Consider the following 26,768-nt stretch of genomic DNA (forward strand, 5'->3'; position numbering starts at 1 on the left):
AGAATAAATAATATCTGTATGTAATGCTTACTTATTTATGAATATAGTAATGATTGCATTTCCTTTGTAATTATTTAGTATTCTTTAAACAAGTTTGAAATTGTCTGTTTTCATAAAACACATATATTTTTTGGTTATTTTCACAGCTTTGTTGATATTTTAAACACCATAAAATTGTCTACTAATATTCTAGTATTAAAATTATTGTTACTAGTGTACATAAATTTATTTATTAATACTCATTTTGTAAACAGTCATGTTGCTTTTTTTACATTACCTATATTTTGCTGGTAGACTTGTTTTTATTTTTAGATTTATAAGTATACAATTGGCTCATATGCTAATGAAATATTATTAGTGATTCCAATTTTCATAATAGCTATGTTCTTCTGTCTCATGTTCATGACTGACACCAATATTCAGTTGAATATGAGTATTAATAGAAATCAATATCTTTTTCCTTTATCTTAAATGGAATATTTATACTTGTTGCCCAAATATATTGACATAGAGGCCCATCTTTTCCTTTTTCATTGATATGTTTTAAGGTAATAAGGTTAAATTTTATATAATGGCATTTTCATTATGAGTGAATATTGTTTTCAGCATTTTGAGGTGCTTATGTTTTCTCTAATTTGATAGACTAGTATAGAAATATACATTTATGTGTTTCTTCAGTACAAAACTATTCTTGCAATTCTTTCATGATCCTCAATTAAATAAATGGACTGCTAATAGTTTTGCAGAATACTGGGTTTGTTTTGCTAACATTTTGTTTCAAGTTCTGTGACTACATTCAAGGACACAAGAATCCTGACTTTGAAATTTGTAGAAAAGTGGTTGAACCTGGAACAGATCATTCTCAGTGAACTTACCCAATCATAGAAAGATAATCACCACATAGTCTCACTCATGTACAGCACCTAACCTGAATCTACCTAAGAGGCTGACATACCCAGCAAGCATCTCAAGGACTAAACAATAGGGTGGGGAGGGAGGGGGCTAAGGGAGGGGTAGGGGACACAAATCCAGACCCAAATGGCAATGGCGCCATAAAATTCTAACTTTTCTTCTACATACCACTTCTAATTTTTCAGTTATATTGCGTCATAAAATAAGATTGAATCAATCGTATTCCTTTTACTTTCAAGAAATTTATAAAATTTTGAAAGTTTCCTAAAACCTGTAGCATTTGAATAAATATTTCAATTACTAGTTATATATTTTTAAATAGAAATTTTTTTAAATAAATGGTTAAGTTACTTTAATAAATATTGAAAAAAATCTGTTTGCTAACTTGTCTTAACTCAGCTTTTGCCAGTTATATTTCTGTTGCAATTTGTGAACTCTCAATTCCCAACATTCATTTTTGGCACTGAAGCCTGAGAAAGTGTTTCAAACCATGCCAGTAGCACAAACATTTACCACTGAGCTGACTGTTCTGGCGAAGCCTATCCATCCATTTCACTCACCATTGTTCTTCTACTCCATGGTGGGGTTCATCTCTTATTCTTTCTTGTTTTTCTTTAAAAACTGTCAGCATTGGTTCTTCAGCAGCATCCTACCCCCAAACATAAACCCCATGTGACTGTCAGACCAGCTTACTCTCTGGCAATTAATTGCTAAATGGACTGAAAATTTGACCTTTAACTCCATTTCTTAATCCACTCAACCCATGCAATGTTCCCTAGTGGTTCATTCATGCCTCATTCCATTCACTCATTGGATAGTAGCCTGGGAAAATCATATCCTCCTTCTGTAGCTCACTGCACTTATCTTTATTGTGGACTTAGCATTACCAGCTTTGCTAGGCTGTTTACATGCCCCTCAACAAACTGTTTAATGTGTTTTACTACAGAGGTAAACTTATTTAAGTATCAACTTAATTATCCTCTCTGCTTCATTAAAAGTGTAGTGCATGTTGTAGGTCATTCACTTTTCAAGTCTCTCGCGCTCCCAGCATTCTTGCCAAAAGAGTTGAAAAATAATTTTCAAAACATCACAGCTCTACTGGACAGCAATAAGATTTGTGCCTACCACTGGAAACAGTAGGTGTTGGATAGCTGGGAAATGTTTTTATAGCTCTGGTAACCGAAGTGGCAGCTACAGCTGCACCAATACAAGGCGTTGGCAAAATCCCAGGGCAGAGTCACACCTAACATTGACTTGTCACACAAGAAGGCAACCTGGATCAGCTGCCAGGGCCTCCCACTTCACAGGTTTATCATTTGCATGGGGAGAATGAGAAAATAAGGAAGGATCTGGAAGGATGGCTCTGTGTAAAATTTGGTGCTGTCTTCTATACTTCATGCCTACCTGTTCTAAAATATTCACTTGAAAGATTGAAAGATGAGTTTAAGAACTTGAGAAGAAACAATCATGATTTGCTCCTGAATTTGGTCAAGTTATTTATTACATAACTTTTGAAATTAAAACTTCAAATAATTTACTAAGGAGTTTAATTGAATTTTAAGGCAGGCCACAGCAGCAGTATTGGTTTCCCTACAGGGTTTACGTGCCATAGTTATACTTAAAAGAAACATTATGCTAACATTTGAGTATAGCAGTTCTGTGGCTAATTGACCGTGTTCTCAACTACAGCAATGTATGAAGTGCCAATTATTCAAGAAGAGTGCATTCTAGAATTCCGTTGTACAACAACCATCCTATATCGTGAAACATTCCCTTGTGCACTTAACACTTCACTCAGTGGATAGAGATCATATTAAGTTTTACTGTCACTATAATAAGAAGTAGCTGATAAGATGCATGTTCTCTTTAAAAATTTTATTTTTATTTTACATAAGTTATTAGATGAAAAAAGGTGCAGAAAATCAACAAGATTTAATTTGTGCCTAACAAAAGCTTTTGAGCACCATGGTGGAAAATATTTTAAGAAATAAAAAATAAATTATGCGAACAATAATTTTAGAAAGCATCAGAATCATATTTTTAAATGAGGATATGGAAATTTTCTTGATTTCAATCTTGAATTTAATTGCTAAATGCACATTAGAAATGGATATTTATATATGAGATGAAAATATTGGTCAGAATCTGACTGAGCATATAAAAATAAATAAACTATACTGTATATATTATACATTGTATTGCAAAATAATATTCCTTGATACTATAATGAAATCAGTATGTGAATCATAAATTTGTTGAGCATACCAATAAATAGTGACTATATATGAAATTATATCCTCTTGTATTGAAGAAACATAAGACTTAAATATCAAATATGATTTTATTAAATGTCATTGGCATTTCTGATTTTCTTCCACATTTGGAAAAATAATGTTTATTCCAGAAGCTTGCATCAGGAAAGATTTGAATTCTGATTTTAGCATTTCAAGGCAAAGTAGGCATATTTATCTGTTATTGTTCTGCATGATTCATATTCATCTTTCTGTGTACACAGTTACATGTTATTCGTAAAGTTACAAGATTACATGCCTTCACAATTATCTCACTAAGTTCTGGATAAATTTTATGATTTACTCTTATTTTTAAAGCTATATTTATAGTTTAAAAATAATTCTTGTTTGATTTTTGTGATACAATGTCTTGCTATATACTACCTGGGAAATAGTCATTTTCAGAACATATTTTAGGCCTGAGGAGATAGCTGATTCAGTAGAATGCTTGCTTCATGGACATAAAGACCTTAATTCAATGACTTCTGAGGACCCACCATGACATCCGATACTGTCCCATAGCCTTCATGTGTAGCCAAACATACAGGCATGCATTAAAAAAAATAAAAAGAATATTTTAAATATATATAAATTGGTGCTAAAGAACCAATTAATTGATAGTAATAACAATTCTAGAAGGTGATTATTTTACGCTGAGCTCTTGTGTTATGCTTCCACAAAGTAACATGGTGTCATTGTGCTAAGTGCCATGCATGAACTGGTAACCAGTTGGTTTGTATAATGAGATTCACAGCAACAAATCAGATTAATAGGCACCAGATTTTCCTTGGTCAGAATGATAAGGGTATATCCTTTATTTACAAATTTGCAAATATAATTTGTAAATATACATACATACATACATACATACATATACATATATATATATATATATATATATATATAATACACATTATAAAGAATGTAAATTATAAAAGAAATTCCTCTCTACTCTTTATTTCTCCTTTCAAAAGCTCACAGTTTGCTGACAAAGCCAATCTACTATGCTCTTCCCACTAGACAAGCAAGCATTCTCTTTTATAAAATGAGGTATCTCAGCATGCCAACCAAGTTGGCCTGGAGGTCATTTCATAGACCAAGCTGACTACTCATGATCCATTTCCCCTGTTTCTCAAATGGGAAGTGCTGAGACTAGAAGAGGTCCCAAAACACTTGGCCCCAAAACTTGAGCAACAAGAGTCATTTGACCTGTTGACCAAAACGTAATTTTCAATTTTGTTACTGAAAACTATAAAAGAAATTTTGTTTTCAGCCATTTTCTCTCATTCACAAATGTAAGAACTGTCTTACCTTTAAGGGGTAGAAAGTGACTAGAACTGAGTATTTGCATGCTGCATTTATTGCTACAAATATGTACTGACATATAAGTAGAACTAAGTGACAATTTTGCAGTGAGAAGGGCTGCAGTGAAACAATACTATAAGGAGTTCTGGTCAGGAGATCCAGCACAGCAGTTAAGGCACTTGTCTGCAACACCTGATGATCCTGATTCTTTTCTCAAGTGCCCATGTAAAGACAGATGCACAAAGTGTTGCATGCATCTGGAGTTCATATGTAGAGGCCAGAGGACCTGGCACACCCATTCTCTCTCTCTCTCTCTCTCTCTCTCTCTCTCTCTCTCTCTCTCTCTCTCTCTCTCTCTGTCTCTCTCTCTCTGTGTGTGTGTGTGTGTGTGTGTGTGTGTCTTTCTGCCTACAAGCAAATAAATAAATATTTCAAAAAAAGAGTTCAATTGAACAGAAATCAAATATTTTCCTGATCTTTCAAGTAAGTTAACAGGATGAATTAATTTCACTATTTTCAGTTCAAAGCTAAACAGATATAACTGTGGCCTAATTTTCACAATATAAAATTACTAACAATGCATCAACAAATATGTTTAGTCTACTCATCTGCCTGGAAAATCTACCCAAATTCATCATACTGTTTCTTGAAGATTAATAATTTAGGTGAATTTTTATACTGTAGGAATCAGATGATTCCAGCATTAAGGTACCCTGTGATATTTATTTATTTATGAGAGAGAAAGAGGCAGAGAGAAAGATAGATAGATAAGAGAGAGAGAGAGACAAAAAGCGAGAGAGAGCATGGGCATGCCAGGGCCTCCAGCCACTGCAAAGGAACACCAGATGCATATGCCCCCTTGTGCATCTGGCTAAAATGGGTCCTGGAGAGTCAAACTGGGATCATTTGGTTTTGCAGGCAAATGCCTTAACCACTAAGCCATCTCTCCAGCCCCTACCCTATTATTTAAGGAAATATTTCACATAATATAAATCTAGGCTTTCTCAGAATAAGAAAAAAAATTATTGTGTCTAGGATCAATACCAAAACAACCATATATTGCATACATATATTTCCATATATTCTCCTTAGAAAAGCAATTGTAAATGACAAAATGACTGTATCCATTCACTTATTTCATATTATGTAGGAGTTCACCTAGGTTCCACAAAACAGAATTCTTATCTTTAATAATCTTATTGAACTGAAGGACAACCAAAAAATAATCAACCATAGGATGTTTTTGAGAACTGTTAATGTTGATTAGACGCAGATTAGAAATATCTTATTGTAAGTGGCCACAACTTAGTTGAGTCATAAAGTTTGGGTAAAATTTCCTGTTAATTGTGAATAATTCATAACTCAACAATTGATGGGCAATTGCAAGGACAAACTGAATAAAGGGTTCTATGTAAGTAAAAAGGCAAATGTTAAATTGCTCCAGGGTTAAGAACCACACATACACACAAAGAATGGGTAAGTGTATGTATTTTGTCCTCAGGAATTGAAATGTGTTATGTGACCTGTTCCCCTAAAACTGTCCTTAACTCTCCTCCAAGCCTATGGACTTCTTGCTATTTCCCAAACATTAACATGTTCTTTCTCTAATCTGCTTTCACTCCTGCTTCTCTCTCTGTCTTAAATTCTCTCCAAGATCACCATAGGGTTCATTCATGCATGACAATCCTCAATGAGTTCTTCCTGTCCAAAATAGTTAGAAAAAGAAAAACAATCCCCAATGCCATCACACTTTTTTACACCTTCTCAGATAAAATATAAAACTATGAAGACAGGAAGTTTTGTCCATTTCTATCTTCAATGTGGATTGAAAATGCTATGAGGTTTTTTTTTTTTTTCCTGTCATCTGTAAAGCACATGCTATTTGTTGAATCTATTTTTATCACTATTTTCATTAAGCTATTTCAGTTTTAGAAACTGTTGCTTTATTAGTCTGTTCAAATGTGGATTATGATATGTTCTGTTATTTTTCATCATTGTATTCTGAAGCTAGTCTACTACCTGATCATTCTTAAAAGACAAGAAAATGTTATATATTGTTAATGTGATTTAAGCAAAAAAAATTTTTGATGAACAGGTTAAAGTATATAGAAGGCTAGTTGATTCAAATGGACAATTCAGGAGGAAATATATTATTTTGTGCGATAAATAATAATAATAAATTGTTTTAAGGAATCAAGTTTGGAGGTGACTGAGTCTATTATTTCACATAATTTCATGGTTTCCATTTTTGCTTACTGCTTTTCATGTAGAAATAATAAAAATACAATTGTAATACATAATTTGTCATAATTTAGATGCATTTCCCTCATTATAATGTTATCAGAGTAAATACAATGGTTGAATAATAGTCATGCAAATAAACCTAAAATTTAAGTAGGATTTTTTTTTCTTTTCATGTTTTCTCCCTCCCTCCCTCTCTCTCTCTCTCTCTCTCTCTCTGATTCTTTCTCTGTGTATCATAATGTTTTGGAAATCTGGAAAAATAATGACCTCTAACTGATATTTGAATAGCTATTTTTCTGTCTAAATAACAAATGTACAGATTTTTGAACCACATCTTTAAAGACATGTATGTAGACTTTCAATAGCACATAGTGGCTAGAATGTGATATATCAGATGGGAAAATGCTTGTGTAAAGCCAGCATTTAGGCTTTAATTTTGTCAGTATATTATATGCTCTGTTACCTTTATCTATATATATATATATTTAATTACAGTAAAATGGCGAATCAACAAAGATCACTCTGGTTTTCAAGGCCAAGACAGAGTTATGCTTGGATAGTCAACTGAGGAAGGAAGGGCTAGGAGCACTGTGCCCTCTATATTTTATAGCTAATTGAAGAAAGATATGGGTTGAGGACTTCATTTTTTATATTAGTAAAATAAAAGAATTTTGCTGTTTTGGACACTTTTGGTTGTGTTTGATTGAATTTTGATGGACAGTTTCCCTTTCCTTGGGATTTTGTTTTCTGTGATATGACACTACAAAATGAGACATAGGTAAATGGTCACAAGCACTGATTGAAGAGATATTTTCATGAAATGTGGTGGAAATTGTTATATAAAACGGTATTATAAATTCACACAGACATGAACATAATACTTTCTAATTTGATTGGAAATAATAGCACATATTTTCCTCTACCACTGAGTTAGTTACTAAAGCCTAAATTACAGAGAATTGTAAGCAACTCAAAATCATGGTGGCATAAGACAATAAATGCTTTGAAAATCACTCATTTGTAAGAAGACTCTCTATCCCAGCATTCTCTCTATAATCCAGCCTAAACATAATCAATAGCCAGAAAACTGCTGGTCACTCTGCAAATGCAAATATGCATTTGTATGTGGAAAATATTCTTGTGTCCACAGTTTAATAGGAGATAAATTCACGTGGCTATTCTTAACATAAAAATCAAGCTCCTGAGAGAAAACCTCGGAATACTGGACAGACAGCACGGCTACTGCTGTGTTCCAGACGGACAAACAGAAAAGGTACAGGAGGGAAGCGCGCTGCCCTGCACAAAGTACAACTCAAGTTTCAGAGCTATCCAGAAAACGCTGCTTGTCACTCCTCTAGGTGAAAATTTCAAGTGGTTGAAGTACGAGGAGAAGAAATTCTTGGAAGTTGTGACTTAAAACCAGCTGTGAGATCAGGATTCCAGGCTATAGATATGTTTCATTTTTTGTTCTATTAAAATACCACTTATTTACACATATATATTTATATATTGACAGTTAAATGAAAGAGATGGGAACAGTCACTAAAAACAGTTTTGCAGAGAACTTAAGTCTAGAAATTGTAGCTCTATGCTATTTTTGACCTGTCTTCATTTTAGGAAACATCAGTTTTTATAGACATATACTTAGTAATACACTCTCCCATTAACTTGGGACTGTGGTGGACTTTGATTGCTTATTTCTGTGAGGAATTTGTCTGCCTTTGAGGAAACAATCCATTCATACAGCTTTCAGTAGAAGTATAAATTAAGATGTCCAATCCCACAGTAGCCAAGACTGTGGCATTACAAATACATGTTTCTTCCTGAAATTTCACTCTTGACCACACAGAACATGGAGAATTAGAATCATTCCTATTAGGAGTAGCTCCTATTGATCAAGTTGCTGTATTTTGGCCAGTTTGTTTCCCTAAATTGCTCTAACTTTATCTTTTCTGAAGCATTATTCTTAAATTTTTTCCTATTAATCAAATTTAACCACTTCATAATTTCCACTAGTATTCATATTATTAGGTAGAGTATATTTCTATTGTACATTGTTTATACAAGAGTAAACAGAATTAGTAGTATCTTTAACTTTATCACTCATCATACATGCATATAGAAATGCCAAGAATACATTTTCACCTATCAAATTGAGCAAAAAAAGAAATTACTAAGGAGAGTGTTTTTAAAGGACAATTTAGGAAATCAGCATTGTATGTTATTGCCAGAATTAAATTTTAATAAAAATTATGAAGCCAGGCGTGTACCCATGACTTTAATCCCAGCACCAGGGAGTAGAGGTAGGAGGCTCTCTATGAGTTCGAAGCCACCCTGAGACTACTAGTGAATTCCAGGTCAGCCTGAGCTAGAGTGAGACCCTACCTTGAAAATCCAGAAAAAGACAATTATATACAGCATTTTTTTTTTTTTTTTTTTGAGATAGGGTATCATTCTAGCCTAGGGTGACCTGGAATTCACTATGTTATCTCAGGTGGCCTCAAACTCATGGAAATCCTCCCACATCTGCCTCTTGAGTGCTGGGATTAAAGGTGTGTGCCATCAAGCCCAGTTTGTATAACAATTTAAGAGAACTAAATATAATTAAAACTGAAAATATCCTCAATAGTAATTTTAAAGAGAGAGACTTATTCTATGGAAACGTATGAATGTACTTTCAAAAATTTGCAGATACATTAATAAAAATATTGATTCTACATATTTCATAATAAAAGACAACATTTACAATGTAAATGGCATTTATAGTGGAAGAGCTCACAAAAATGTAACTTCAGCCAGGCGGGGCGTGGTGGCTCACGCCTTTAATCCCAGTACTCTGGAGGCAGAGGTAGGAAGATCATAGTGAGTTCAAGGCCACTCTGAGACTACAGAGTGAATTCCAGGGCAGCCTGGGCAAGAGTGAGACTTTACCTTGAAACCCCCCCCCCCAAACAAAAAGGAATTTCATTCAGATTTTAGATCTAAGAAAGCTAGCAAAATTTACATAAGTGAAGTGAAAGCTGCCCTCATTTAGTAGTCAACACTACTGGCTCCAAAGAAATACATAATTTAAACTCCAAGAAAGATAAAAACCTGTTATATAAGATATGTGTGCATATTTGCATATATTAGAGATGATAAGTTATATAAGTGATAATATTTTAGATTTTTGCAATGGATTGTTCAGAAAAAAATACAACAAAATAGAATGGTAATCAACAGAGAATGGCAGTTTGATGTGGGGCCCATAATTTATTTAATAAGTAATATACATTTTATTGCAGACTTTTTACCATTATAAATGTATAACATACTATAAATAGAATATATACATATTACATTTTTAAATATATTACAATAGTATAGATGGCAGGAGCCTACCTTAAATGAAAGAGGGAGCATAAATATATAATATATGTTTTAGGTAAATCAAAGAAAAATGAAGAAATTATGTTAAAATTAATGATATTGTGATATAGGTACACATTCCTACTGTAACCATGCTACTGATGTTTATTAATTATTATTTCCACAAATAGTACTATTACTGAGTAACGTTTGTTGAGAATTTAATATGTGGTAAGCTAATTAATAAACACTTGAGAGCTAACATCATCCCAATTAACTTCAAGACTATGCTGTGATGTAGGATTTATGTATCATCTCATAGGAAATACGCTGAAGACACACACATGGGATATGTTACAAAGTGCTCATAACTGGTATATGTAATAAACACTGTTTAACGGGAAGATTGAAGGAAATTCTGAGTTGACATGGTGTGAATAGTCCTGTGGAAGTCTTGGAATGGATAACTTATTGAATATACCATTCCTGAGCCAGATAGAAATAAGAGCTATTTCTGTAAAGTCCAGAGACTATTAAAGGAAGGGCAAGGAAAAGCACCACCCTAAGTGAGTTCCTGAGTCAACATAAGAGCTTTCTGCCTGTGGTTCTCTTAGACAAAAATCTAGTCAAGATCTCTTAGCTTCTAGAGTGTAGAGCTGAGTAAGGCTGCATTCTGAATAAATTCTGTGGGAAGCCTGATGTCTACAGGAAAGAGTTCCACCAACCAGTGATCAGCATTCAGAAAGCAACACTGGAGATGGAGTACGTACCAAGAATACACAAATATAGATTGTAGGAGAATATGAAATTTAGCGTATTTTAACATCATAATTTGCAATGGCATAAATTATACCCTAAGTTTCAAAAAGAATAAAGCATTTCAATATTTAGTTTTTATTTCCTGAGGAATAGTCTGTACAACTTATTTTAAAGTACAGTGTTTTGTTTTGTTCTGTTGCCAAAAGGGATACAAATGTTTATGCAAGGTCGCACTAGTTTATATAACTCATGTTTTGTGCCTGGGTTGATGAAAAGAAAAACTGTAACTGGATAAGGGTAATATTGATTGCATAACAAGGCCAAATTAATGAAAATTTATTTATGAACATATTTATAACATCAAAAAGTATATTGCTTATATAGAAAATGTTGGGTCATGATATGCAGAGACATTTCTCATACCCATGACTGTGGGCTAACTCCACAATGCATGACACATACACCTCAACAAGGAGAGGCAAGGGGGAGGGGGTAGGACATGGATGAGCCTAACAATGGTACCAACTTGACTGTATTCACTGAGTACAAAACTAATTAATAAAAAATAAATTAATTAATTAAAATAAAAAAGAAAACATACTTTTATATCTTACCTACTGACAATGAAGTGTGGACACTGATAGTGATTACATTCTGCTAATAGTGAATGAAAAATTACATTATATTTTCTATTTTTTTAATTATTTTCTTTTTCACTCTGCACCAAATCTATGTTTTATGCTTAACATGGTAAACCATAATTATTCAACTATGGCTCATAGTTTATACATTTTTCCACTCTGGATATTATTATTATTACTACTAATTAAAATATTTCAGGAAAAAGTAAACTTTAAATAAACTGTTAGACCTTCTGAAAAACATCATCTACATTTGTTTCTTTTACATAGATCACACTTAATTTTTATATACTGATTTACTGCTGAAGTTGAATAACATTTCTAGATATATCAGTCTGCTTATTTACTTAGTTATTTTTAAATAAGTCAATGGTAATGATATGACCCTTAGACTTACCCTGGCATTGGTCCATTTCCAGAAAGACTGTAAACCTGTCGAGGGTTTAGTAGGTACTGGAATTTTCTGTAAATTCTATAGATGTGGACATGTGATTGAGAAATAAGGAAATAAATAAAAATTAAAAAAAACTGAAAGTCAATTTCATTCCATACTGACAAATATATATATTTGATAAATTCATCATTAATATTTTATATAGTATAGTTCAATAAACTACTAGTATCCATGAAAACATATAGCCATTATAAATACATTATAAACACAATATAACCTTGAAGGCAAGAAAGATGCTTATGTTCTAAATATAATACATATTAAAATATTTATTAATTTCTCTTTGAACATTTTACTTTAATTTCAAATGAATATTTTAAATATATTTTAGTATAAAATATTTAACCATCTTATGTTCATATAGTTATGCATGTATTTTTTTTTCATAGTTCTCAGTACTAAGTTATTGAACTAAACTGATAGAGATAAAATTATCCCATATATAATGTAGGATTATAAACTTGATATATATCTATAATATAATATTATAGTATAGTATATCATATTGTAATATAATATAATTATATGAAAAGTTATTTTCAGAAACATGAATCAGATCACAAACTGTTATCCTTGCTAAAGAGTCAAATATTAAATAATTACAATTCCTAAAAGAACCCAATGTTTTTCTATCAAATATATTTTCAGAAATTTCTAAATATACAAATTATTTATTCCATTTAGTTTATTCTAGCACAAAATATTAAAAATGAAGGCACCATATTTTGTCATTGATTAGTTTTAATACACATGAAATATTACTTTGTATTCTATAAAATATTTGTCTGTTTACTCAAAGTACAAATTAACTATACAATACCGGCTTCTTGCATAGTACCAATCTTAAATATTTAAAACCCACACATTTTATCTTGATTTATTATATCACCTAGTATCTTAAGGGACACTAGAATCATTCTCTCTCTCTCTCTCTCTCTCTCTTTTTTCTGGTCCTTGAACACTTTTTCTAGGAGTACTGTCCCATGTCTATCAGAAATCCCTGCCATACTTTGTAAATCCTAATCAGTGTCTTACTTAAACTGACTTTAAACTGACTCCTTCACCAGCTGCCCTAAACTCATAGAAATATACCCTGCTTTTGCTGCTGCTGCTAAAGCAGTCACCAGAGATTTGTGATAAAAGGGACCATGTATGTCACCAGTCACACAATAACATACAGATATTTATACTACATGACCACAGCTAATCTGTTATCTTTCCCCTTAGATGTTTTCCATTAATAAGATCTTCCTCGATGACACCATGCCCTTTCACAAATCCTTCACGCTGTTTCATTCACCTGCTGAACATGTTTCTGCAAAACAACTACCACTACAAGAGCTGCTACTTTGAGAATTTGTAAGCTTTCATGGATCGATCTTTCCTCCTCTGAAGTGCAATAGAAACTTTACTTTGTTTCTACTTTAAAACTCATTACGTAAATCTGCAATACATCTACTGATGTACTTCATTCCACCCCATGGCTGGCTCTTGCCTTATATCCCTGGGGCCTAGCAGAGTCTGCTATTTGAATGAATGGTGTGAGAATATTCACTACTTTGGACTCATGGAAAACTCTGTGTGAATACATAGTAAATGTGACACTTTGTAAGTAATCTATCATATAAATTTTTTTAAAAAAAAACACATTAAAAAATGATTGCATGAAATCCCTGTATAGAGCATACCACATATGGGAAAATTTATGTTTGCATTTTTAACAGAGCTTGTATAAAACATATTTACATTTTAATTGCCACTATACAAAGCACAAGTATGTATGCATATAGAAGCATTCAAATTCACCACTCCTCATGAAGTTTAATTACCGTAAGACTTCAATGTGCCTTTATGGGCCTTTTTTTTTTTTAATTTAGAGATCTTATGTATTGAATAAAATGGGAAAAGATATTAAACTAATTTATATTATATTAACTTGAGTGGAATATATTTTCCTTTAAAATATGCTTCTTTGGCTGGAGAGATGGTGTAGCAGTTAAGTGCTTGCCTGTGAAGCCTAAGGACCCCGGTTCGAGGCTGGATTCCCCAGGACCCACGTCAGCCAGATGCACAAGGGGGCGCACATGTCTGGAGTTCGTTTGCAGTGGCTGGAAGCCCTGGCGCACCCATTCTCTCTCTCACTCTCTATCTGCCTCTGTATCTCTCTGTCACTCTCAAATAAATAAATAAATAAAAATCTTTTAAAAATGTGCTTCTTTACTATAAGACATCATTTCTCTTAGTTTAACATATTTAAGTTTTAGTCCTTTCTTTGGGGAACATATCAATTTTGTCTTTAAGATACTTATCATAATTTTGTTTAGATTTCTGTGGCTTGGGGGTTCTTGTGCAAAGAAAAAACCTTGTTGATTCTAATATTCTGATTCATTTTCATTAGGAATTCTTACACTAGTTTCATGTTTTACATTTAAGTAGTTAATCTATTTTCAGTGTATTTTCATAACTGCTGAGTTAGAAGGAAAAAAAGAGCTTATTCATTTTTCAGCATCTGGATTTTCAATTATCCCAGAATCCGTTACTGAAAAGGTTGTCCTTTCTCTAACATTTGCCCTTATTACTTCTACCTCTAAGATACCATTATTTGCTCAAGTGAAGTAATATTTCACTCTCTTTTGCCACTTATGTACCCTTTTACAATTAAAAATAATTATCATCATTATGATCTTCTTTAAAAGAAATAAAGTTATTTAAAGGAAAACACTCAGAATTCTATGCACAAAAATGGATTTTTAAGCTCTTTATTCTGTTGTACTGTGCTATGTGTGCATTCTATATCTATTACAATTTTGTGCTGATTTAAGTATTATAGCTTTGTAACTTATTTTGAATTCGGATTGTATAATATAAACTTCTTTTATCCCATTAGGTATTTAGGGGTGTGTGTGTGTGTGTGTGTGTGTGTGTGTGTTGAGAGAGAAAGACATGGATGAGACTGATGAGCCCAAATAAATGATTAATTTTAGATTTTTTTTCAAATCCTGTATAGAGTATCATTGGTATTTTTATAGGCATTGTATTAAATCCATTAAATGACTATGATAGTATGGATATTTAAGCAGTATTATTCTAATCTATAAAGACTGATGATCTATTTTTGTTTCTAGTTTCATTCATTAATGATTTATAAATTTCAGTAGAGAGATTTTTTCATTTGTTTGATTAATATAGTTTTATATATTTTCTCTCTTTTTAATAAATAATCTCACTGTGCATCCTTGGTTGGCTTAATGCTGCTGTCTCTGATATTTATGACTATGATTATAGATTTGATAGTTTGAATGTGAATGCATATCCCACATAGCCTGAGGTATTTTTATTAAGGTTGCAACTGGATTCTCCATCAGCCTGCTAAAAGAGATGTCACTGGAAGCAGATCTTGTAGTCCAGCCCTAAATTGCATTCAGAGCCAATTTGGTTCTGGCTATTCATGCTTGCTGACTATTTGGTAGCATCTCTCTCTGTATGGACATGTGGAAATGAGTCAACTTCTTCCCCCACTGATGGTTGTTACCCTGGATTATGTAAGCCTGAAGTAAACCCTTTCCTCCCATAAGCTGCTCTGTCCATATATTTGTCCAGCAATGAGAAGGTAACTACAACAGCAGGCATGTACTATCAAGTGACCTTGGGATTTCCGTTTCACGTATATCATTACAACGACAGCTGATTTTATGGTGATTTATTTCTGCCAATTCATTGAATTCAGTTATCAATTGTCACATTTTTGATTAATTGTTTTTACTGTATGTAGAAGGGTCTATGACTTCTCCTGTGCTCATTTGAATGTTCTGTTTTGTTCTCTTGCCTGATTGCTCTGGCTAGGACTTCTAGAACTACATGCAACAAAATGGATGATGTAAGCATGCTTGTTCAATCTCAAATCTTTGGAGAAAAGCTATTAACTTTTCTGCATTTAGATTATGTCAATAGGGGATTCATCACAAATGAGCTTTGTTATGCTGAAGTACCTTCCTTCTAAATTAAATTTGTCCATATATTCTGAATAGACTGAATATAAATTACTTTCCTTGGTAATGTTTATAATTTACCTAAAGTCAACTTGTTCACTGCTTAGAGAACCAATTTCCATTCTAAAATATTTATGAAACCATCTTCTACATGAAGACTCTCTGCTTAAGACTAGGGGAGATATATGGGGAAAATACAATTCAGATACCTAAACTAAGATAATAAAAACACTAACAAAAATCCATTACATCAAAATTTCAAATATAAAAATAGCTTAAAGGCTGGATATTATAGGTAGATGCTAGCATAACTAAATTAGATTGATTTTAATAGGGAATTCATCACAGATGATCTTTATTACACTGAGGTACATTCCTTCTAAATTAAATTTATTCATTTACCATATAAAGATTTAAGCTTTACCAAATGCCTTTCCATGTCTACTAATATGACCATATGGAAGAAAGATGTTACAGTAAACTCAAAAGTTTCAGTACAGCAAAGGGATCAGCAAAATGAGCCAATAAATAACCTTTAGAAGGGGAGAGACTATTGGTAGACAGTTCATCTGACAAAGTGTTAAAAAAATCAATGAATGTCAAGAATTCCAAAAATAAGGAAAATCCTGATGACAAATGGAAAATGTGTCTAAACAAACATTTCTCTGAAGATGACGCACAAATGGCCAGCACATGTATGAAACAATTCTCAGCATTACAAATCTTCACGGAAATGAATATCAAAATTACAAAGGGACATCCCATCACAATGGTAAGAATAACCTGTATTAAAATGACTAAAGCTAATGGACTGGTGAGGCTGTGGAGAAAGTAGAAACACTAGATGCTGCTAGTGGAATTAGTGTAGCCAGTGCTTTAACATAGTAAGCAATTTCCCTAAAAACAAACAAACAAACAACAACAACCAAAAAAAAAAAAAAAAACAGAACTTCTACTTGATCCACTATACTTACTGAAGGATGTACATCCAAAAAAACTTGAAAACGGTATTTCAAAGAAGAATATGCACATTCACTGCAGGAATACTCACAGAAACCTAAAACTAGAAACTACTCCAGTTTCTATCAACGGATGAGTGGATAAAGTCAATGTGGTGCCAATTCATAATGGAAATTATGCTGACTTAAAATGATGGATTTCCTGTTATTTGTAACCACGTGGATAGAATAAGAGTTAACTGTGTTAACAAAATGAAGCCAAGCCCAGATAGAAATGCACTGCTTGATCTTACTTGTGGAATCTAGAAAGACAGTTAACGTCAGAGATAGTGACAGTGGACTGGAAGGTATCAGAGTCTGTAATTAGTAGGAAGAGAAAGTGGCTGTGGAAAAGTGGATCAAAGGGCTCTACGTTACAGTTAGAGGGGAGAAAGAAGTTCTGGTGAGCTAGTGCTCAGTAGAGTGGCAATAAATAATAAAGGCTACTTCTAAATAATAGAATATTTTTTCTACTTTTCACCATAAGGAAATAAGAAACATTAGAGATGTGTTTAAATTGATTTAAATACTATATAATAGATAACTGTATTGTATCATATAATACATCTTTCATGTGTTCATTTTTGATGTTTTTATTATTTATGAAATAAAGATACAATAGTATCTTCTCCATATGGGATAAAATATTAATATTATTATTTAATACTACTATGTAGTTTCATGAGTGAGTCTATTCCCTAATGAATCATGATGAAAATTTAAAATATTATCATTTAAAAGGATATCATGCTCCACAGAGCAAAACACAGCAAACTGTTGATAAAAGTTTCCTTTTTGTTCATAAATAATATCTTCTAGTATCTTAATGATGATATAAATAATAAATTGCATTTGATTTCAATGACTCAAATATTAAATGATAGCAAAACAAATTACTTCTCAAAATTCTCTTATTGATAAAATGTTTCTACTTTATTATTTATTAAGCCATAAGGAAAATTTAAATTATAGTCATAATTTTTGAATAAGATTCTACTGTTTTGTTTGCTTTGAAGTAAAATAAAGACATTTTAAGACAATAAGGATCATACCAGTACATTGTGTTTTATAACTGTTATCTTTACTAGGACATTAAGTTCATTCTTCAGTGGAGTGATTTTGTGCTTCTGTTAAATATCATGATGTAATCATTACTTCTTTATAAAACTGAAATTTGCGCTTTCAGCAAAACATTACTGAAATAGTGAATAATGTAACATTATTATTCAGATTAATATACTGTGTTTCTATAGAGAATATGGTGTCAGGTAGTTTCAAAAGTCACAGGTAATAATATCACCATAATATATTTTGACTGGAATGGTTATAAATTCTGTTTCTTGGTAATGGTTGTGATTTACCTAAAGTCAACTTGTTGATTGCTTAGAGAACCAATTTCTATCCTACAATATTTATGAAGCCATCCTGTACATAAATACTCCTTGCTTAAGACTACGGGATATATGTGGGGAAAAGGAAATGCAGATACATGAACTATGATAATAAATATACTTACAAAATCCATTACATTGAAATTACAAATATAAAAAATAATTTAGTTGGGCATGGTGGTGGCAAGTCTTCAATCCCAGCACTCTGGAGGCAGAGGTAGGAGAATAACTGCAAATTGAAGGCCACCCTGAGACTACATAGTGAATTCCAGGTCAGCCTGGACTAGAGTGAGATCCTACCTTGACAAAACAAACAAAAAAAAATCAAAAAATGTTTAATAACTGGATATTATATGTACACACTACCATAACTAAAATTACTAATCAGAGCAGGCATTTAAATATTGTACATCAAAAACCGAGCTTATATTTTATACTTATAATAGAGGAAATAAACATAATATTTAAAAGCATACCGTTCTCCTTGTTTCCCACCACTTTTGGGGTTCACAAAAACAAGAAGTGGATGAGTGCCAGGAACAGGAGTGATCTAGAAGAGAAGTAGGAAAGGGAGTCGAATCAGTCAGTTGGAGTATGAAAAATAAACTTTGTTCTCTCCAGTGTAGGAAAACGACTTCACAAATTCCAGATTATGAGTGCTCCTTACTGCAAAGTGTATCAGCAGGAACCTTGACTTTGTACAGATAGGTATGTTCTCTAGCTGAAGGTTAGGAGGAGCACCACTGGGAAAAGAGCAGCATTTGAATAGTTCTGACTTAAAAATTAAAATTAAATTTTGTGGTACAATCAATAAGATATCTAGAAGAGAAAAATTTGAGAGGGAAAAATAGGATTAGAAACAAAGGAAAAGAAAAAGACCACTATATATAAATTAAAGAGTTCCCCTAATAGAGCTGAGAATCTAAGTAAAATCCATCTCCCCATCACTGGTGAATAATGTACTCTGTAAAATATCTTGAGATTCCTTTGGGCTGAAAATCTCTTCATGGTCTTTGTAATTTTTTTTTTAAGATTTTATTTAGCTATTTGAGAGAGAAAGAGGCAGAGAGGAAGAGAGAGGGAGGGGGAAGAATTGACATGCCATGGCCTACAGCCACTGTTAACGAACTCCAGATGTATGTCTCTGGCTTTATGTGGGTACTGGGGAATTGAACCTAGGTCCTTTGGCTTTGCGAGCGAGCATCTTAACCACTAACCCATGTCTCCAGCCCCACAGTCTTTTTTTTTTAACACCATAATTTCCTGGATAATAAATAGAGTGCCACTGAATCAAGTTTATTTTCTAAGTAATCGTCAACTAATTTCTAGACTCTTCACTGAGGAGCAATGGATTCTGTCCTTAACTGCATGTGGTATATTTTAAAAATCATTACTTACATCTCTGTGGATCAAGGAAAAGGTCCTGTCCTAATAAAGTTCATAGTATAGTGATAAATGTATGAAAAACAAGCAAATGAAAAAAATACATGTTCAAATTGCCAGGGAGAGAAATGATCCTGAAGATGTGATTGCACTCTTTTATTTTACATAAGTTCGAAGTTAAAAGGTTAAAAGTTAAAACTGAAAGTATACTGGAGAGGAACACTTTTACTTATAAGAGGCAATATGTATGCACACATTCATATGTGTGTATATCTGAAAACACACACACAGACACACACACAAGCACACACACATACACACCACTGGACCTTTGTACGAAGCTTCCAATAAACCTGACTTTGAACATATATTCAGTGTTCTCTTCTGCAGTGTTATTACTCCGTTTTTCTCCTAGAAAGGTTCCTTAAATATTTAATGAGACAATTGAAAACAATAATTTCACCAAACCGTGCCCTTTCTTTCTGTCTTATTTAATAATATAACTTAAAATAATCTCTTCGACCACATCTTAAGTGAAATGCCATTTTTGTAATGAATATGGGCAAGAGATAAATGTTAAAATCTTTATATTAGCTAAATGAGAAGGTTGAATAAGATATTCTTTATTTTTTTTTTTACTCTTCTCCAACTTGTCCTCATTATAGTCTAGCATTGAGTGTGTCTGTATTTTATTTCTCCTAATAATGATTTTGAAGGTTCTTCTCCCTAATTTGCCTCTACATCAGCTGGTGAAAGGAGAGCTGTTCCAATGAATGCAGCAACTTCCCAGTTCTCTCTGGTACCGTATGTGCTCAATCAGTTGATGTGCATCATGTACCCACTCCCTTAAGCCTTGTTTTGCCAGCCTATAATGGGTTCCACTTTTAGCCATTAAAATTCTACACAGAAGTATGGAAAAACAACACAACGGAATTTGAAGAAAAATGGTCGAACCTGGAACAGACCATTCTCAGCAAACTCACCCAATCACAGAGAGATAATTCTCACATAGTCTCACTTATCTATGGCTCCTTATCTGAATCTACCCAAACTGCTGACATACCTAGAAAGCATCTGGAGGACCACTCAATAGGGAGGGTGGGGAGGGAGGTGAGGGTAAGGGAGGGGGTGGGAGACACAAAATGGAACCAAAGGACATTGGTCCCATAAAACTCGATATCCTAAAAGATAGACCAAATAGTTGAATATCCACCAGGCCCTTAGTGGAACCACCAGATTCACAAGGTCCAGGAGGGGGTATGATGAAAACTGACCTGTATCTCCTCCTGTTTCTGTTCTCTCTCTCTCTTTCTTTCTCTTGTCTCTCATCTCTCTATCTCTTTTATATAACTTATCTTTTTTTTCCTTCTCTTCTTGGGCACTGACCTGTAATTAATTCCCAGTACCAGTAGGTGGATAGCATCCACAGTGAGCTTTTGATCAGAAAGACTTACAAGGTTTCCCAAAAGAAGACAGATTTACATCAGAGTGCTTGATGGCCCACCATAGGTTAGTGGTAAGACCCTATTGCTGAAGACACCATTCACTGTTGGCACATAACATGGAGTGACATGTATGGAAGCTGGAAAAGAGTCAGTCCCCAGACAGCATGTCTAGTACTGGAAGGTGCTACATGAGCCACTGGGAGAAAATGACTAATATCTATCCAAGTAACAATGGTCTAACCTGCTTAGCAAACACCCTGATGTGATGCTCATACAAGTGCAATAGTGGCACATAGCCATGGAGGAAAACCAACTGCTCTCAATTTGGCAAACTGATCTGCTCAGTAGAATGGAACCCATAGCTGGAGCTGGGAAACAAGTCAGAACCATATCCAAAAATGAGCCTGCTCTCCATTAAACTCTTTCTAAAAAATAATGGTTATCACATTTATTTGGTGCTAACTTTACTCGATGTTGGAGAATCTGCTTCTCTTTTTCAGAAGGACGCAGATCCTAAGGAGAGAACCCCTCATCATACCTCAAAATGGCCCTAGCTGACCCTAAGAACAATTGGGGAAACATGCAAGAATGCTGTTTTCTTGGTGAACCAGGAACCAGCACAATGGCGAAGGAGATAGACACAAAGAACAATCAACCCTTACCAAACCAGATGTCTAGAGACACAGAGGCACTCAAGATCTCAACACAAAAGCAGACCTAAAATGCACCCATCAAGGCTCAGGAAAATTTGCAAAAGAGGAGGTGGGAAGAATGTGAGAGCCACACACAGGTTGGGTCATGACACCCAGAGACATTTCCTCCTACCCCAAACTAAAGGCTAACCCCACAATCCATGTCCCATGTACCCCAACAAGGAGGGTTCCTGTGGAAGAGGGAGGACTGGGAGGAGGTTAACAATGGTACCAACTTGACTATATTCACTGACTACAAACAAACAAACAAACAAACAAACAAAACTAGGGTGAGATAACACTCAAAGTATATCTTAAGACAGGCATGCAAATTTCTTTAATGTTCTTCCTTGCAAAAAAGTGGAATTCCTAAATTTTTGTATTGGTAAATGCTAAAATGCCTATATTTTAGTTTATTTTAAGCTTATTGGGTTTTTTTGTTTGTTTGTTTGTTTGTTTTTTTTTTTTTTTGAGGTAGGGTTTTGCTCTAGCCCAGCGTGACCTGGAATTCAACATGGAGTCGCAAGGTGGCCTTGAACTCATGCCAATCCTCCTACTCCTACCCCCCAAGTCTAGAGATCAAAGGCATGCACCACCACACCTGGCCTTTAAGCTTAACTTGAATTGCAATTCTGTGTTTTTAGAGGAAATAATATCTGGATAAATTAAGGTTTTTGAGCAATGTAGTAAATCAGAATCCAAATATTCATTAGAATAATATTTTTTTTTCTTTTCAAATATGCCATTCAGCTCATCATTCTCATATATGCATTCACACTGAGTCCAATATTTAATTACTTTGAAAGACGTTTTGAAATGACTTTTAGAAATATTTATTGATACATTTATAGGCATCTCTATAAGTTATCAAAAAAGGTCCCTAACAATTGTGTTTTAAATTCTTTACAGTTATGAACAAATAAATATCCTCCTGGAATAGATTGTAATCCATAACATACTGAAAAATACAACACAAAAGTACTAGATCCTTTTAGGGGTCAAATCAAAGAGAAACAAATCAAAAGAAAGATAGGAAGAAAATGAGAATAAATGAGAAAATTGACAGCCTTACCCAGGTGACAAGGTTAAATATCTAGGTTGGGTATACAAAACAATAAGTGGTTAGAATCCTTATCACCCACATCCCCTTTCACACATCAAACTTATGAAACAAGTAATATACAATAATTCATGTCAGTTATAATACACCATGGACCCATCCATGTGCCTATGATAAAGACATTAACATACAGTTGACCTATATAATCTTATAACACCTAATGTGAAGTACATTCAAGGGAAGATACTTGTTAATTATCAGTGCTACTGAGGCTCTGGAGTTATGAGACCCTGTAAAGGTGTTATATAAGACATGTTAACTTCTAGGAAAACCTGGCATGCTTTTCTATACTCATTGAAACATCTTTAAAATTGTGCTAACCTCCGATACTATAAAAAGAAGGCCCATCTAGCTGAGAAAATCTGGGTGTGAAGCACAGAATTCTTCGATATGAGAGCCAACTACCTTCAGTATAGTGTGTTCATTGCCACATCCAACAAGTTAAAAATAAATACCTACTGAGCTCGGAAATAGTCTCTTGTGAGCAGTGATGTCATGGTATCATAGCCTCCTAATTACCAATTTTCTTTTTCCCGGAGTCAGGGAAAAACAAGAACAAAGTCACCTTTCTCACCATATCTACACTTTAGTGGCTTTTTATGGCTACAGAATGTATGTGTGTGTCTATGTATTTATACACATATATGCATATAAGCATATATGTGTGTTTATATAAAAATATATTTATATATGCATATACATATGCATACATTCATATACTTTGTATATGTGTGTGTGTGTGTGTGTGCTTGTGTGTGTATCTTCTCAAGTGTTTTAAGAAATTCTGATATTTTGGCTGGTAGTAGGAGAAATAAATATATAGAAAAAGGAAGAGTTTATTTATGTCTAGTCTGGTGAAATACATTGAATGTTACTCTGACTGGATGCCAAACACAGTCACATAGAAAGGACACATGAGCACACACAGTGAGCTTGTTTTTGCCTAAATACCAAAAGAAGTGAATATTCAGTCAACCTGCCCATCTTTGCTATGGTCTTGGACATGCTAACCTGTAGAACAGTGAGAGATATGTATCTGATATAAGATGCATAGTTTGTGGTGTCTTATGACTGAAGTCCAGAGAAGCAAATAGAGAAGTGGTCCACTGAAGCTCAACGTATGCTCTTCAAATTGAAGACAGAAATAACCTTCTTCCTGAACCAATGGATTTATGAATAAGGAGGGCCAGTAGCCATCTTTAATCATAAGGTGACCTTGAAGATGCCTCAGACTGAGCACCAGTCCTGATGCAAATGGGGAGCTGCCCTGGAGGTTCTGTCACCTTTGTACTTCATTTAAATGAGAGACACACTGATGGCAATCTTGTCTATGGCACAGTTTAGGGCTTTGTTCTTATTTTGGTTGTCTCACATATTCTGCAACCTAAATGTAATTGATGTGAAAGAAAGGCAAGTCTCACAGGGGCTCATAGCTGGATGCAGATGGAACTGGCATGGAGAAATACTTCATTATTCTTCAGACTTATTAATAAACTTAGTCCCTTGGGAAAGAACAATTAAAAACTTGATAGCAAAGCCCTTGTGTTGCTTCCACTTTATCTTACATTGTAATACTGTCCGACTTGATTATGGACATACTTATTCTTAAGTCAATCTTTTAAAAATACATATATACTTTGATGTTCTAAATCAGTTTCTTAATTCAACTGACTTGATTCGAGATCCTAGTTTTCAAAAACAGTCAATGGATAAAAGCAACTTCTGCACAGAATGCCAAGGACACTGCTTGTTTCCACTGTATCTTACATCTAGTGAGTGAAACACATACAGATTTTTAAATTTGTTTTTGTTTTTTTATGATTTGTTTGAGAGCGACAGAGAGAAAAAGAGGCTGGGGGGGGGGAATGGGTGCACCAAGGCCTCCAGCCACTGCAAACAAACTCCAGATGTGTGTGCCTGCATCTGGCTAACATGGGTCCTGGGGAATTGACCCTCGATCTGGGGTCTTTAGGCTTCACAGACAAGTGCTTAACTGCTAAGCCATCTCCCTAGCCTGCATAAACAGTTGTTCTTAATATGTTCTTTATATGGATAAGTGTAATTAATGTTGATGAATAAGGAATTAAAATTGTATATATTTTTTTAAATAGAGTAATTTTTAAAATTTATATTGTATTAATTTTATTTATTTGAAACCAAAGCAGAGGCAAGGGTGGCGTGGCCATGCCAGGTCCTTTAGCTACAGAACACAAACTCCAGATGCATGTGACACCCTGTGCATCTGACTAACATGGGTAGTAAGGAATTGAATCTGGGTGCTTAGGCTTCACAGGCAAGTGCCTTAACCATTAAGCCATCTTACCAGCCCCCTTTTATATTTTAAACTAATTTCACAGTGATAGAAAATGTGCAAGGTCTATACATGGATTTTTTTCCTGAACCATATGAAAGTCAATTTCCCAAATTATATTTTTTTCAATTTAAATTATTTTAGCATTGCCTACCCACAAGAAACATTCCCTTGAATATACTTAGTACAGTTACAAAACTCAGAAAGTTAAATCTTGGACTAGCTGTTTTTAAAAAATGAATTGCCAGGACAATTGGTAAAACAATGGATTTGAGGACAGCATAATAAATATGAGTCGATATTTTACTTCTCTTTGGTAGCACATTTAATCTATTCTTTAACATACTGAAGTTAAAAATCTTGCTTTCCCATAACAATTTCAAATAAGGCAACTTATTCTGAAGACTAACACATGCCATCCAAAAATATTGGACACATAATGATAAGATTTGAATGACAAACCAGAACTATATAAAATTCTATTTGCTTAGAAGTATTCACTCTTGGAAGTAGACAGTCATACAGCATTTGAGATAATCACAAGTTGACATATATGTAAAAAAGAGGGAAATCAAATTTATCTTTTTAAAGCCAGGAAACACTTTGGGCCTGCTCTTAGTCTTTCAGTACCCTACCTTTGCACTTGAGGGACCTCTACTGGACTCTTCATCTTCTCAAACCAGTAAAGGTAGATGAATAAAAAGAGACTCTTCTCTATACCAAACATAGCATAGCATATTAACTCACTTATTCACAAAAAGGAAAAGTTGAATATGGTTAATTTAAGGAGAATGACTGGCATAAGATGTGCTTTAGACGCATTGGAACAATACCTCCCTGCGTGCATTCTTCCCTGCAGTTATCTCATTCATCAGAAGGTTTTAAAGTAGCATCAATATGCATCTGTTCCAACATTTATATGCAGACAATTCCTGAACTCTATGTTCGCATATTGACTTGCCTACTCAACATCTCACCTAAGATGTTGAATAACTTAAGGAATTGCTCCTCTCACCATATTCAACAGTCTCCACTATTTCAGTTAATATCAACTCCATACTCTCAGCACATGGGACTTTTGTGTGGCTGTGACTCTTCATACCAACTCTTCCTTCAGTCTGTCTCCTTATCACTTGTATTCTGTTCTCAAAAATGTTCCTGTCACCAAGGCTCTATGATAAGAGCCGCCATTCATCTTACTTGATTCTCCAGCAAACTAGGCTTAGCCAGAATGAACTTTCTAAACCGTATTTCAAGACATATCACACTTCTCCTTAAGCTTCTCCCAGTTGTCTCATGCTAATCACAGCTAAAGTCAAAGCACCCATGCAGTCCCTAGGGAAGGAAACACCTCCGGATATATCACTATACCCGATCTAAAGCTGTATTGCAAAGCCATGCAAGCTACCAAAACTTAGAATTCCTGGTTTTGGCCAATACTCTAAAGTGTTCTCTTCTACATCTTTGTGTCCTAGTCCAAACATG

At 33.9% G+C, this 26,768-nt stretch overlaps 1 protein-coding gene across 8 annotated transcripts in view; it reads right to left on the reverse strand.

The window, feature by feature from the left end:
- Dgkb (diacylglycerol kinase beta) overlaps positions 1-26,768 on the reverse strand; it is a 690,706-nt gene that overhangs the window by 410,645 nt on the left and 253,293 nt on the right. For all 8 annotated transcript variants that reach the window (XM_045135964.1, XM_045135963.1, XM_045135965.1 and 5 more), the window contains 2 exons: positions 18,809-18,882; positions 11,898-11,972 (listed from right to left, as the gene is read on the reverse strand). In XM_045135964.1, coding sequence (XP_044991899.1) covers positions 11,898-11,972; positions 18,809-18,882 — 149 coding nt within the window. The remainder of the gene's footprint in view (positions 1-11,897; positions 11,973-18,808; positions 18,883-26,768) is intronic.

The sequence above is a fragment of the Jaculus jaculus genome, chromosome 16, assembly GCF_020740685.1.
Source record: "Jaculus jaculus isolate mJacJac1 chromosome 16, mJacJac1.mat.Y.cur, whole genome shotgun sequence".
NCBI lineage: Eukaryota > Metazoa > Chordata > Mammalia > Rodentia > Dipodidae > Jaculus > Jaculus jaculus.